Here is a 15,229-nt window from a genome sequence, read left to right as displayed (position 1 = left end):
TACTTAGCCCAGGGGATTAGCTTCTGGTAGTGGATGAGTAGAAATCTATTAAATTAAATGCAGGCTATATCCTTCTATGTATTGATATTCACATCCTAACCCACGATTCTCTGAATGGCTACATCTTTCTGGTGTTTATGAGATCAAAACCTGTAGAAATAGTAAGGGTGGGCTATGTCCTCTTCTGTAAGAGAAGGGAACTTTATAATAATAGATATTGGCATGATGTGAGGGATTTCACACAGGTGATAACTTGTCACTTGGTAATAAGATTTCCTGTCTCCATGGATCTCCCCTGTCATGTCTGGAACCACAACAAACTAAAAAGAAATATCCCAAGAGGAAAATCAGGTGGAAAAGAAATGATGTTTTGCACTTCAGATGACTTCCCTAGGCATATGCAGTTTATGATTAGGAATATTACTAGTATTACTAACTTCCCCTGTTGGTATTCTTACCTTTTTCCATATGGGGAAACTGGTTGTTAATGTCATGACCTTCTCATTAAAAAAATCCCCCCAAATGAAAAAGAGACTATATGGACTTGTCTGCACTCTTCCATGCTGAAAATGCACAAGAATGAGACTTTTGATGGAGTCAGTCTAAATATTTAAATGTTTCAAGTGAACATATCTGGGTAAGACAGCAGTTTTGTCAAGAAGTTCTGTGTCCATGGGAAACCTTTGTGCGCAGGGATCTGAACTTCCTCTTGTTTTTGGAAGCAGAATGGTCCAAAACTATCATGCTTGTCAGTCTATGCAAATAATTGACTGTTAACAATTTAGAAATAATTGATTATTAACAATTTAGAAATAGAACTGTGCTCTTCAATGTCTTTTTGACCTTAAATGCCTCAAATGTTGTGTTTGTCACTACAGTGGAAAGTTCTCTAAACTCTGATGGGGAAGATATTCAAGTGTTTCATTTTGCCAAAGTAAAATAAGTTAAAATTAATCTACCTTTCTCCTGTGGCTTTAGAATTAACCATACACTGTTTTAAAGGGTTGAAGGATGCTTGCCATACTGTCCCAAAAACATGATCCTTGATGAGGTCACACTTAAATGTGTTTATCCAGAAGACTGTAAGTATACTTTATTATATTGGTCTAATCTTATAAATCACTCTAAAGATCCATGGAAAAGTTTTAACCAAATGAACATTCTATTTTTTGATAAATATCTTACTGCTGAACTTACACTCCATTTTGAGTAATCTAAAACAAATCTCCTACATCCAAACAAGCCATAGCTAAAGTTAACTTCTTTTAATTTCTCTAATACTGTGTTAAATTTAACCTTCTGTGATGACGTTATACTAATTGCAACTATATTTGACTATACACTGTGCTAGTGTATCATGTGTGTATAAGACAAAGATCTCAAATGGAGGAAATACTGCTGTGGTGAAAAGTTCAGACTTTTCAGTTTATAAGCCACCAGTAACAAATTCAGTGCAACTATTTCATAACTTCTGGTGTGTGACAACACCGCATTATTTGCTTATTCTGGGAAACAGTATTCTTCTAACATAACAATTACATTTAATACTGCCTCTTATTTTATTTTACAAGTTTCAAATTAAATACATTGGTTGTGTGCACATTTGCTGGTGCAAAGTTACCTCACAGTATACTACGTTCCAAAGATTTATTTATTCAAAATGTTTTACTATTTTGAATATACTGAATTCTCAATAGAATTCCCTTGTTGCTTCTATAATTGCTTTGCAAAATCAAGATTTTCACTAATAATAAAAAAATACCTACTTCATTCGCAAACAAAATCAGAAAACCGGAATCAGGTGAGTTTCTCAAAGTCATTAGACAACGTGGAACCACTGGCAAGTTACCTTCTCAACAAAATGATGCTCTGGTTTGTTAATGTTTAAATGGAACTTGAGTAGAGATGTTGCTATTCTGCTTTATCAGTAATCTGTGAAAGACAGTGAAATATGCTTTTTTTTTTCCTTTTAGGCATACCTTTGACACCTACAGAATCAGCAATTGGAACAAAACCTTCATTGCTAGTCTCTCACACGGGTACTACCACAGAGTGTCCTCAGACACCTCCTTTATTTGTTACTTCAGGGACTAAGTCAACCCATGCTGATGTGACAGGCAAAATAACCATGAAAGCAAACACAACTTTAAGGGGAATGAATACATCGGCACAGCCCGTCACAGACGCTTATTCATTGGAAGCATCTAATGCAGCCATCTACTCAATGTTTTCATTATCAAGTACAGTGGAGCCTTCCGATGTACTTCACAGCACAGCCAGCCCTACTGTCCTTTCCACACTCACCTCTTCAATAGATTTTCCAACAGCTCTTCAAGCCTCACCAGTCACATCACATACTGTCATTTCTGCATCTATAACTTTATCCATTACAATAGCAAGTCTAACAACCCCGCTCAGTGCAAGTTCTTTTACAACACATTTATGTGTTGTGGTTCAATTTCCACCTGAAACATCAACCACTCAGCTAGAAACTGTTCCCCCCTACCTCATTATTAACAACTTTAACCTCCAAGCCATCTTTTGTCACTTCTGAGCTGCCTCCAGGGATTGGGAAGAGTAGGACTTCTTCAGTAAATCATTCTAAGGGAGCAGCAGTACCCTCTGAAGTGTCTTTTACTGTTTTGCTGGCTGACAGAGCAACTTTCACAAGACATGTATTTCTTCTAGGTTCACAGCTGCCACTAAGCACATCTACTATATCTCCTATATCTACTTTGTTAGAACCATGTCTTGCATTGGTCAAACTGCAGTTCACCCAACACCCATTTCTGTACTGAATTCAGTCTGTCCTCAAATTCCAGCTACTAGATTTGCTAACTTTGATACAGGTTTTCCTCAATTAACCACTGTTTCATATTTTGAAATAGCAAAACCCTTGTCTAAAACTTCTCTGACATCATTAAATGCAAGTTTTTTAGCTAGTTTTTCTCCAAAGCCATTTTTATCTTTAGTAGAAATTTCAGTTCTCAAGCAGGTATCTCCTTTAATAAAAGACAGTGTTTCTTCTACTCTCCCCATAGTGGCAGTATCTTCACCTCAAGTTGCTTCTCAAATTCCTACAAATACTTCTTTGGTCCTTCCGAAACACGCACAGTATCTATAACAGTGTGTTCTCTGATTATCTCCTTGGAACCAAAAACTATGGTGAATGTCACCGTTGCCTCCGAAAGTCTTTACAAAGTACCTTCCTCAGTTTCCACTTTTCCCGTCAATCCAATAATCCCTGATGTGTCTATAGCAAGTAGAGCCTCAGCAAAAGCAAAACATGTAACGCACATTGATCCCTTTTCAACGTCATCCATTTCTAAAAAAGCTAATGAAATCCATTATGTCTACAGTCTTCCCTCTTAGAACACTGGTATTACCTGTAAATGCTACATTAATAACCACTTCAGAAGTAACAGATTACCCAAGCTGTTCACAGACATGAAAACTGACGCTGTGGTACAAAATTCAGGCAATTTCATTCCTAAAGATCCTTCTTTTACAAGGTCATCATTATCTCTTATCAACAAATCTTGTTGATATTTTGTTATCAACATCTGTACGATTGTATGTGACATCTTCTTACTGCAAGTTCTTCATTGATCCCCACAGTCAGTAGGACACCATCATTAACACAAAATATAACTGCTACCCAAACGTCAGTTTCAAGGAACCTCAAAAAGTCCAATTATAGACTTTGTAACTTCTTTAGATTCTTCTACATTCATTTCAAACGTAAGGTTTTCAGCCTTTCAGCAGCACTAAAAACATCCATTGTCATGCCCCCTTTTCCAATGCCTACAACTCCTGAAGCTACTTTAGAAAGCCAGTCCAGCAGGGTCTCTATGTCTTCACCTCCTCCTAAGACCACTTGTATCTCTACTGTTTCTCTAGGAAAACAGAGCTCTTCGGTAAGTTCTTCAGAAGATGGAACAATATCAGCCATATCTGCTGGAATCATCACTCAATCCACTACACCAACAATCAAGAACACAACAGTGAATGCTACATCCTTAAAAGCGCCTTATATTTTTGCAAAAATACCACCTAGCTCTTCAAGCAGTTTTGCTTCTGTCACTACAGTAGCCTCTAGCATTACTACAAAAACCACTGGTTCTTTTGTTGCTGATTTGGAGTTTTATATGGCTTCAGCTTCAGTTCCTACCACCACAGAAACATCCATGCATGTGTCACACAGATCTTTATTTACACCTGCAGTGACTCAGGCTTCACAGAGCACTAAAGAGACTCCAAAAATTATGATAATGAAAACAACTGGTACTACAAGTCCATTATCACAGATAAAGAGTACCTCACTTGCAGCTTCAGAAGTTAAATATGCAACCTCATTTGAAAGAACTGGGGATGTTTTAGAAAGTGGTCAGATTTCACATGAGGAAAGAAATGTTACCAAGACAAAGTCAACCACAACTGAGAAATCTTCCCTGTCTTATTTGACAGTATCTCCAGTTCAGAGTTCACCTTTCCCAAGAAACATAACCACAGTAAAAAATCTCTCTGTTTCTGGAGTCCCAGATGTAATTATATCAGATTGGTCAAACATCCCAACACAGAAATCCATTAAACCTTATTTCAGTTTAACAGAGCCCACAGAGCATCAGACCAGAACTGTAGTAGATTTATCTCATTCTAGTGGTGGAATGTCTCTGCCTTCCTCTCCAGAGCCTGTGGAAACACAAAGTTCTCTGGCAAGCACAGAAACAATGACAGCTGTAGCTGACAAGGCTTCCTTTGGTACAATGATGCATACACTGATGTCTACATCTTCTGAATGTGTGGTATGATCAGTTCTACTTGCCCCTATGTGTTAAAATAGATATTGATTTGCAGTCCATTGTGTTATGCTATGTATGTAATACCAGAGCTTTAAAAATCACCTGATTTTGTTTTCATTTGTCTGTTTTAAAATCTGCAACTGTTCTTAGATGGATGCAGTATCGCTGCTCCTATACTGCCCTAGCATATTCTGCAACTTGGACGTAAGACTTTTAAAGCTATGTGCTGATTCTAAATAGGAAAATACATTTTTGAGCTGTAGACAAAACCATAATCCCTTGGATTTTTTGTTTCTGCATAATCTCACTCCACCTTTCCTTTTTCTATTTGATTCTTTGTTATAGGGTTTAAAATGATGGGAATGGATGATTCTGTCTTTTTTTAAAATGCTTCATATTATTGCTGAATATAACATGTAGCCTCAGTGCACAATGTTTTGCATAGAATATTCCATCAAAGCTAGATGGAGCAGGAGGGGTGTGGGTGTGGGATGTGCATCCTTGTCACCTGTCACAAAAAGCAATTCATTCCAAAATAACTGATGAGGAGTCTTGTAGTCATGCTGATTCTCTCTAAACATGGTGATGAACAAGTGGTCGCTTGGACTCTGTGAGGGCAATGAACGTAAGGTTGATTCTGGTTGCTTTTTCCTTATATGACAGCCGAGATACCTTGAACCTGTTGACAAATGTAGCCACTACGTATGTGTTAATATGGACTGGATATTATACAACCTTTCAAGGAACTGCCCTAAGGATGCGCAGAAGCCAGACTGTGGTTTTCGAGGAATGCCGGTTCAAGTTAACTCTGATAGTTGTTGCCCAGAATGGGAATGTCCTTGTAAGTCACTGTTTTATTTTTAAATACAACATAGAGCCTTGATCTGTAAATTTCAAGTAATAAATTAAGGGTTTATTACAGTGGGAATATGAGGTTGAATACTGACATGAATTTAAAAGAACTGTTCATCAGCAAACCAGAATGAAATATACTGAAACTTTTGGTATCTTTGAATTCAAGAGAGTCAAAATATTTTCTTTTGAATCAGAAGATTGAAAAGAAATCTGCAACATGAACATCAGCATATTCCAGCTGACTCTCTTTTCAGAATTTCTATCAGTAGAAATGTTCAGATTTCAACATTTTGTGAAGGAAACAAATTAAATACTGTCATTTCTGAAAGACAGAACCCCAAAATTTCAGTTCGCTCTAACTGCAGTTTTTACTCAGAAACTACAGAAACTGGCAGATGGCTGTCTGCCAAGGGAACAAAAAAGCCACAAAGAAGTCATGTTAATAACCTTGCAGCATTACTGAAACCCATATTGCACTTTTAAATATCTGTCTCAAGATAGGACAGATCAGTATTTTGTTATCAGTAGCTCAAAAATGCATACATTTTAATGCATGAATTTTATTTCACAATGTATGGATTCAATGACCTTAGCTGTAAAACACTGACTTAAGTGAAAATTTTCACCAATTTAAACTTTCACTCTGGGCACATAGCGATAGGTTAAACTATTTCCACTGAGTAATGTAAGGCCCTTGCTTCTGCTTTTGGTTCAGTATACTGTCTGCAGAACAAGGTCATTAGTGTATATATATATATATATATATGAACATTCAGAGGGAGAGAGAGCAAATACTGTTAAATTGGAATGTTTTTAGAAATGCCCTGTATATGATTTTGTGGTAATCTCATTAAATGACAGTTCTTTTTTAGGTCAATGTTCTGTACTGTCTGAACTGAGTGTTATCACATTTGATGGAAACAACATAGCCCTCTGTAATATGGCTTCCTACATTTTAGTCAAGTTACCAGAAGAAACTATTGTTGCTCATATTGAAAAATGTCCTGCTAATCAGGTAAGATTCTGGCATTTCTGCAATAATTGTCATGGTTTCTTGATTTTTTGTGTTATAAGACTGAAATTCTGCTAAATTTTATCAATTAAAACTTACAGATAAAAGCCATACCCTTTGAAAAATAGCAAGTTATTTAATATTCAAGGAACATGTTAATCATGCTCTCTAGATCAAAGAAATTTATCGCAGATTAAACAGTAATCGTTGTATTATGTTAAAACGAAATTCAAATGTAGGTTCCTTTTAACTTAATTAGGGTGACATAGCTTCTGTATCTGCATGTCTCCATTCAGGTTCTCCACCCACAAAGCTTCCCGAGGCCTTGAATTTATAATTTACAGTATGGTAAAAATACTAAAATACTTTGAATAGCCACTGAAATCTGTTGTAGTTATTTTAGGAAGGTATTAATGGTTTTGGGATTAGTGTGAGGCGTTGTTCTTTGTAGTTGTCCAACTCACTGCACTGCCTACAGAGGCGATCCAGCCACTTTATTTTTAGACTGTCAGTTTAGGTCAGGTCAGTCTCATCCTTAGGGTCTTTACATACACCTCCTTTGCACTGTCCATAGTCCTAATTTATGTAGCCCTTGAACAACTGGCTTACATTTCCATCTTCGGTTTGTGGATAAAGAAGTTCCTGATGAGGAACTCCATCAAGATTCTTTCCATCCTTATTTGCTCTCTTATGTACTCTCACTGGGGGAGCTGTACACATGAATTTTAAGTCCTGAGTCTTACACTGTTTTAGAGATTTTCTTTTAAATTTCTCCCTTCACTGTTTCTTGGTTGCAGACTAAAGGTGTGAACACAGTTCATGGAATCAGATGAGCTTTAGAAGTCTGTAACTGTGGTTCTCTAAGAAACACTTTTTGAAAGGGCCTTGCAGCATATGCTAAGTCTTGTGATACTGATAATGAGCTGCATTCAATGTTAAAGCTGTTCAGCTAAAAGCCAGCTGAGGTATGGTATGTATGAGCTACATCTTGTGCAGGAGGATGCCTTGGTAAAGTAGCAGTTTTATCAGAGTTAGGGCAGGAGATTTTATCGGCGTATCTGTTGTATTTTTAATTCAGCTTGTTCAGGTCATGGCATTATCTTTTCTGTCTTATTTTCCACATAAATCCCTTTGATTTAAATCTTTAACAAGCAAATCAAGTTTCTAAAAATAGTTCATACAGAGTTCACAAAAATAATTCACAGAAAGCTCCATTAGTTGGGAAATGTGTATTTTTATTATTTATAAGGAATATATTAAATTAGTTCAATTATACAGCTGGTTGTATAACTTAAAGAAAACAGTCAACCAATTTTTCCCAAATAAGAATGCTGCTGATTATTATTGCACTTCTAATCTCTTTCTAATGTTTTTCAGAGTGCAAATTCAATAAGAAAACTAGTGAGTACTTTTTTCTTTTACTAATTATAAAACAAATCATTATTGCACATCTTGAAAAAATTCCCTATGGCACTGGTACACAATTAGAAAATAAATAGTAACTGAACTTGTTTGTCGCTTTTCTTTTAAGGTTCCCCCTGCAAACACTTCGGGGCTCTGTTTTAAGAAATTAAATGTAACAACAGGCACATATCAATTACTTATCAATCGCTTAGAAAGAAAAGTGAGTATATGTCATGTATATATCATGTGCACACTTAAAAGATAGCTGAGAGCTCATTCTGTTGTAGAATGCAATAGATTAAACTTATAATGAATGCACTATAGGATTAGGATTACTTTTGCTGTTCAGGTTCCCAGTAATTCATAGTATGCTAGAAGCAAAAAATATACATTTCCGACATCATGCTCCACTTATATGCCATTTATCCAAAATGAAACTTTAAAGCTCTTTTGAGATTTTAAAGAAGCTGCAAAAGCATTTATACTTGAGAATGTATTTCCAGAAAACCCAGAGCCAAACAGAAATGTTCGAAAATGTGATAAATACTTAAGCTGCCTTTCCTGATAGTAACAGGTGAGAACAGATAACTTTGAATAAATGAATGCAGGTGGAGGTTTTTTGTTTATCATATGATATGTGGTAAGTAAGATTTATTGCTTCTGTAATTAGAAAAGATTTCTGTATCTTTTTTGCTTATGCCTACTTCATTTGCCGTTACAGGAAATGGCACTGACAGGAAGCTCTGTGACTTAAGCACTCTGTCTGTTATTGCATGAGGCAGAGGCCATAAAAAGTACCTTTTGTTATAAAATGTAGAGACATAAAATGCATCTTTGCCATCTGCTTTTATCTCTAAGACATATTTGGTTTATTTTAGGTAGTAGTGGATTCTGTAATTCAATCATTACCGTTTTCAAAAGAAGGACTGAGTATCCAGGATACTGGTGCAATGTATGTTGTTAATACCCCAGCTGGTATTAGCATCAAGTGGGCTCACATTACAGGCATCATCGATATACAGTATAGATTACACTCTAACACATCCATAAAGACAGAAGGACTTTGCGGTGAGGCTATGATTTTTTTATATTTAATAATTTCCCATTTAAAATGTACACCTGCCTTTTGTGTCTGTGACCTGCTGTCCCTATAGCTCTCCTTGTGACCCCCATTAACTACCCTGACAATCCTATTTGAGGTGGGCTTGTGAAATTCTATTAATAATAGTAAATCAATAGCTCTGTTTCAAAGCACTCTGTTTTGCAGAGCAAGGAATGATCATTAGACTGTATCTAACTTTAAAAAAATGTACTCATCACTGCCTGCATTTAAGAATATTGTTGAAATCAGGTAAAGAAAAGGGTAAAATTTTCAATGGAGAACTGGCTGCTGGAGAAGTTCAGGTAGTAACAGTATATTTCAGTGATTATGAGAGAAAAGGATAACCCTCAGATGTTAGCAGTGGCAGCTTATCACTATGCAAATACTGATAAAAGCTATATCTTGGGAAGGGTCCATGTCCCCTGAGGGTAGTGAATCCAAATGGAGATCTGTTAAGGTTGGATCTAGCGTCCAAAACTGTGCTGACGTGTCTCAGACTTACAACGATACTAAACTGAGCATGTTTCAGGCTTCCCTGGTTGCCTGCTTATAACTCTGCTAGTAGGAATTATGTGGAAAATTGTAAGCAAATATTTAAGTTACGCTAATTCTACCATGCATGTTCACTTTCTGGTGCATTGTAATTTTACAGTCTACCCCATATCAAACAGGAAAATGAACTTTTTATAGTATTTTAAACTGCTTTCAGTTTAAAAAACAAACAAAAAAACCCCAATATAGATATGGTTTAAATATAGCTGTAAACAAAAGAAGTTGAAAATCAATTTCTGTCTTCTGCTTGAATGAAAGTTCTTCTAGATCTACTGAGAGAAGTTGAATGCTGGCTGTGCATCTTTTTCCAGTATCATGCCATCTTCTCTGTGCACACTGAAAAAGATTGGGATAAGATGCAGTCAAATGTAGGAAGGATTATAGAATAGTTACTCATTGTGCCGTGGAAAGAAAGAGGAAGACTCTGCAGACAAATCCAACCTCTGCTGTGAAATGTTGCTCTACCTGATATTTTGCCATGAAGTCTGAAGCCTCTTTTAGCTTCTTTTCTATTCTTTGCCTTTTGTTCCTGTCTGGGATTCTCCTACCCTCTCCCTCTCAAACTGAAAAAACTGTGGGACTATGTGGCACAATGACTATTTTTAAAGCTGTATTTTTTAGCATCACCCTACAAATTCTAACACCAGCACAGTTTGTGGGATGGCATTAGGGCAGCAGCAAGAAGCAGAAGTATTAAGAATATTACGCAAATGCCACCTTCTGTGTTTTTCCATGCTGCCAAGAATAACAACCTGTCATGTGAGGCTAACCCAGTCCTACAAGGGACGCCGGAGGGTATCAGGATACAGGGCTGGAAGCATGAAGGCAGGCAATTACGGTGTGGTTAGCAATGTGGAAAGAAAGTGAAAAAAGGATAAAGGAACCTTGGTTAATTAGTTGCTGGGATGTAAAACACTGTTATTAATATTAAAATTTTGGCGTTAAAGACTTGTTACATTGTCGTGGTTTAAGCCCAGCCAGTAACCCAGAACCAAGTAGCCACTTGCACACTCCTCCCATTCCTCCCCCCACTCCCAGAGAGATGGGGAGGAGAATCGGAAGAATGCAACTCCCACAGGTTGAGGTAAGAACAGTCCAGTAACTAGAGTATAACACAAAATCACTACTGCTACCACCAATAATAATAATGATAAGGGAAATAACAAAGGACAAGAATACAACTTCTCACCACCTGCCAACTGATACCCAGACCGACCTGAGCAGTGATCTCCCCCTTCTGGGTAACTGCCCCCAGTTTATACAGTGGGCATGACATGCTGTGGTATGGAATACCTCTTTGGTCAGTTTGGGTTAGGTGTCCTGTCTCTGCTTCCTCCCAGCTTCCCCTCCTCCCTGGCAGAGCATGAGACTCCAAAAGTCCTTGGTCAGAGTAAACGTTACTGAGCACCAACTAAAAACATCGCTGTTATCAACACTGTTCTCAGGCTGAGAGTCAAAAACACAGCACTGCACCAGCTACTAAGAAGGAGAAAAATGACTGCTACTGCTGAACCCAGGACAGCTTATAGGAAGTATATGTTTTCATTGATTAATCAACAGAATACATACAGTAATGAATTCAGGTAGCCAGTGGATATCAGGGTGGAGTGTTTTTTTCAGTGGTTTTCTTTCCCAAAAGAAGTAATATGGCATGTTTGTTTGTACTTTGAATGTGATGCTCTGTCCCCAGGGGTTTGTAATGGAGACCCTACTGATGATCTGAAAATGGAAAACAGGACCATAATTACAAACATGGAGGAAATCGAAGTGTTCATTAGGAGTTGGGAAATTGAGAAATCACTTGATGTAACAACCAGGAGGCCAGTAAGAAACTGTACTGAAGATAACTGTACATACTGTATGGGACTGTTAAATGGAAGCACTTTCATCCCTTGTCACAAGAAAGTGAGTACAAAGATCAGAGAAATTCCAGATGCAAATTAAAAAATTATAGTTAAGAAAAGAGCAAGAGAGATATGTATAGTTTTTATGTATTGCTTATTTCCATGAGCTGACAACTGGATGGGTGGCTTTAATACCTCTATCATTTTGGCTTTAATACTATATACATACATCTATATGGATCCCTGTGCTATTATGGTCTTTATTAAATTATTTAGTAGGCAAAGCTCAAAGGAGAGACATCAGATCACCATCTCAACACAAGAACATTCTAAATAATAATTCAATTTTTAATAAATGCTTGACACGGGTCACTAGAACAGAAAGCCTTATGCTTCTGCTGCATACATCAGCAACTCATGCAGCCTGAGACTGCTTGAACTGAAGACATTTCCAGTTAAACATATTTTGATATACTCACTATTAGGTTGACAATTTGGTAACATTTCTTACAGAAATCATTATCTTTTGTTTCTGGGCACTGTACTTTCTTATAGGGATATTAGCTGTAACACACAGACTACCACTAGAGGTGGGTAGTGCAGCACAACTGCTTTCCTAAATTAGGGACCCTCAAGGCTCTGAGGTCTGAATTATTTTCCCCAAGTAATGCAAAGTGAAAGGATTAACTACTCAAGAGGCCCACTCCTTCTCAGAGATAGATGTGACCAGATTCCTGATTCACTTCTTGCTGTTCTGCCTTTCCATGGTTGGTTTGCACTGTGATACTCCAGTTTTCATCACAGACAAATACTGTTAAAGGTATTGCAGGCAGCTGAGCCCCTTCCTTCAAGCTTCCATGCCCTCTCCTCGCTTTCCACAGGTAGAAACAATTGATGGAGTTCTGAAAGGAAGGGGTTAAAGAGTTTTGTTGTTTGTTTGTTTGTTTTAAGATTATTAGATATTAGTCACAGAAACTTAATAGGAGGGAGCAGTGATAAGCAGTTTGGAATCAAGAAGTGAGAATAGCACCAGTGGGTAGCAGAATGCTTTTCATAACTGTTTTAACACATCTTGTTTGAAAATAATTAAAGGGAATCTGAATAGTCAGAATTCCTACTTCATAAATGCTTCCAAGAGAACTCTCATAGCCACAAATACAATACAATTGCACCTTTTACTAGTTCATAGCAAAACATGACATAGCATCAAAACTGCAAAGGACTTGTTTCATCCGTTAGGAAATTTGTTTTCCTTCACATACATGATGGAGGTAGAGCCAGAGTGGATAGAGCAAATTAGACTCTTCACAAGCATGAAGCAACTGGGCAAAGATAGGAAACAATCATCAGGGCAATTAACTTTATGGCAAAGTGAGCAACTGCTTGAAGACTATTGAAACCATAGGGACTGCTGGGTTGCAGCATCATAGTAAACAGGAAAAAAACTGACTTTTCCACCTTGCTACAAGCCTATAAAAATAAGAACAGAAAAAAGATTGGTTGCACCACCTGCATTCAGACCCAGTTGGCACAGGCTATTGGGTCTTCCTGCAGACACAGAAACAGGACACTCAGTAATAATTCATTCACAGCAGGAATTTATGGAAGGTATAGAAGCAATGCTTAGCTGATATTGTTGACTTCTAGCTGACAGGGTGATAACTGCAAAAGTGGTGTGACAATGTCATTAGGACTGTCTTCTTTGCCTACTAATAAGCATAAAAAAATCCTGTTGGTTGAAGTTTTGCAGAATGAGTGTTCTGGAAAAAATGCAATTTTTTTGCTTCAGACAATGCTTATGATTTTTTCCCTTGCAGCTGTATTATTTCTTGTAATTAATGATTTAATTGCAGAAAGCTCTTCCACTTGTTATTTCTCAATTACAATATGTTCCCAGGTGTCACCACAGGAGTTTTGTGAGAAGATGTGGATCAACAGTACCAATTTTTGGAATTATGAATGTGATGCACTTTCTGCATATGTGGCTTTATGCAACAAGCACGACATCTGCATTAAATGGAGGACACCTGATTACTGCTGTAAGCAGATAGCTATGTTCTATACCCCAGAGTGGCTTTATACTGCTTCAGTGTTTAGTGATGAGTTAAAAATATTTTTTTATTGTTATTTGGAGTACCATCTCATTCTATCACAGAATTAGTAAATCAGGGTAGAAGTTATTAAGATGTATTGTTTGAGTCAAAGTATCATGAATCAGATTTAATTTTGATTGAATTAGTTTCTTAAAATACTGTTAGAAATATAAATGCATGCTTTCTATGATACACTTGCTTCTTCTTACTACCTGATAGTCCAATTAAATGCTAAAAGAATAACAGCAGCACTCACTGACTTTTTTTTTATTACTTGCAGCACTGAGTTGTCCCGAGGGCAAGGAATACCAGCCTTGTGTGCAACCCTGTGAAGCCAAGACATGCTTAAATAAGTGGTTCTATGAAGATTCTCCCTGCTCCTACTTAAGGGAGGACTGTGTTTGTAGAAATGGCACTATTCTGCATAGAACAGACTCTGACCTCTGTATACCAGAAGAAAAATGTAGTAAGTGCTGCATGAGAGGGCAGTTTTGTAGATATGCTAATACTAACTGCAGTTCACGAGAAGTGATGTTTAACTTCCCTGTCAGTCCTCAGTAAGTGTGATGTTGTATAGCTCCCTTCAACAGAGCCTTCATCTATCTCTCCAGTTTGAGCTTTCAGTGCACTTGGATTCAAGAGCCAGTGCTGATGTACTTCTGTCAGGGAAAAATAATGGTCATTCTTCCATAGCACCCAGGTTTTCTTTCCTAGATTACTCAGGAAGGAACAGCATGGGCAGGTTCTTTCCCTCACACTCAGTATTTATTTTCACCCGTAGTGAAGCCTTTGTTCATTTGGACTTTTTGAGGTCATCATCTTTTCTTGGATTCCTTGATCATAATGCTCCACAGCACTCTTATTTTATGCAATGCTTCTATGGAATTCATAGTTGCTTGCAGGAACCCTGCACACTCTACATAATAAAGGGATATAATGTTTTTTCTTTCAGCATGTACAGATAACAAAGGACAACCCCGCTCTGCTGGGGAGATATGGAATGGGTCCATGAGAGGCTGTTGTATGTACAACTGTTTAGAAAATGGAAGCATTGTTGCTGTAGAACCTGAATGCAATGAGGATCCACTACCAGTCTGTGAAAGAGAAGGGGAAGTTATCGTCCATGTCATTGAAGAAAGAGCTTGCTGTCCAAAGAAAGTTTGTGGTATGTACCACACTTATTTTCAGTAACAGAAGTATAAGATTAAGTGCTTGCCATTCAGTGGCAGAGGGTGATCTTTAGACAGGGGTCCAAAGTAGCATTTTTCAGAAGTGTTTTTTATGTACTTGCAGTTGCTTGGGCCAGCAAAGCAGGCTGCTCTAGTTTGTAAGAACTGACTCACTGAAATAATATATATTTTTCACTCTTGGAAGTCTGCTTGTGAAACAAATCTTCTGTTCAAAATTAATTTTGAAGCTCTTCGGTTGAATTTCAAAATAAATTTATAAATACTTGATGATAGAAGTAGCTTGGTAATTGGGGCAGTCATCAGAGCCTGTTCACTTTTCCTATTAATGCTTTGGTATCAACAGCAGTATCCTCTGACCTACTGCTGTTTCACAGG

At 37.4% G+C, this 15,229-nt stretch overlaps 1 protein-coding gene across 1 annotated transcript in view; it reads left to right on the top strand.

The window, feature by feature from the left end:
• OTOGL (otogelin like) overlaps positions 1 to 15,229 on the top strand; it is a 93,211-nt gene that overhangs the window by 64,399 nt on the left and 13,583 nt on the right. Inside the window, exons 37-48 of the mRNA XM_061369305.1 lie at positions 1,003 to 1,082; positions 1,974 to 2,423; positions 3,901 to 4,805; positions 5,466 to 5,643; positions 6,530 to 6,672; positions 8,047 to 8,070; positions 8,201 to 8,293; positions 8,952 to 9,141; positions 11,418 to 11,632; positions 13,469 to 13,610; positions 13,945 to 14,130; positions 14,617 to 14,829. Coding sequence (XP_061225289.1) covers positions 1,003 to 1,082; positions 1,974 to 2,423; positions 3,901 to 4,805; positions 5,466 to 5,643; positions 6,530 to 6,672; positions 8,047 to 8,070; positions 8,201 to 8,293; positions 8,952 to 9,141; positions 11,418 to 11,632; positions 13,469 to 13,610; positions 13,945 to 14,130; positions 14,617 to 14,829 — 2,819 coding nt within the window. The remainder of the gene's footprint in view (positions 1 to 1,002; positions 1,083 to 1,973; positions 2,424 to 3,900; positions 4,806 to 5,465; positions 5,644 to 6,529; positions 6,673 to 8,046; positions 8,071 to 8,200; positions 8,294 to 8,951; positions 9,142 to 11,417; positions 11,633 to 13,468; positions 13,611 to 13,944; positions 14,131 to 14,616; positions 14,830 to 15,229) is intronic.

Source organism: Neopsephotus bourkii, unplaced genomic scaffold (genome assembly GCF_033783945.1).
Source record: "Neopsephotus bourkii isolate Nb327-2 ecotype Australia unplaced genomic scaffold, CSIRO-AGI_Nbou_v1 NB_1493, whole genome shotgun sequence".
Lineage (NCBI taxonomy): Eukaryota > Metazoa > Chordata > Aves > Psittaciformes > Psittacidae > Neopsephotus > Neopsephotus bourkii.
The sequence above is the reverse complement of the archived record's forward strand: the minus strand, read 5'-3'. Positions and strand labels throughout refer to the sequence as shown.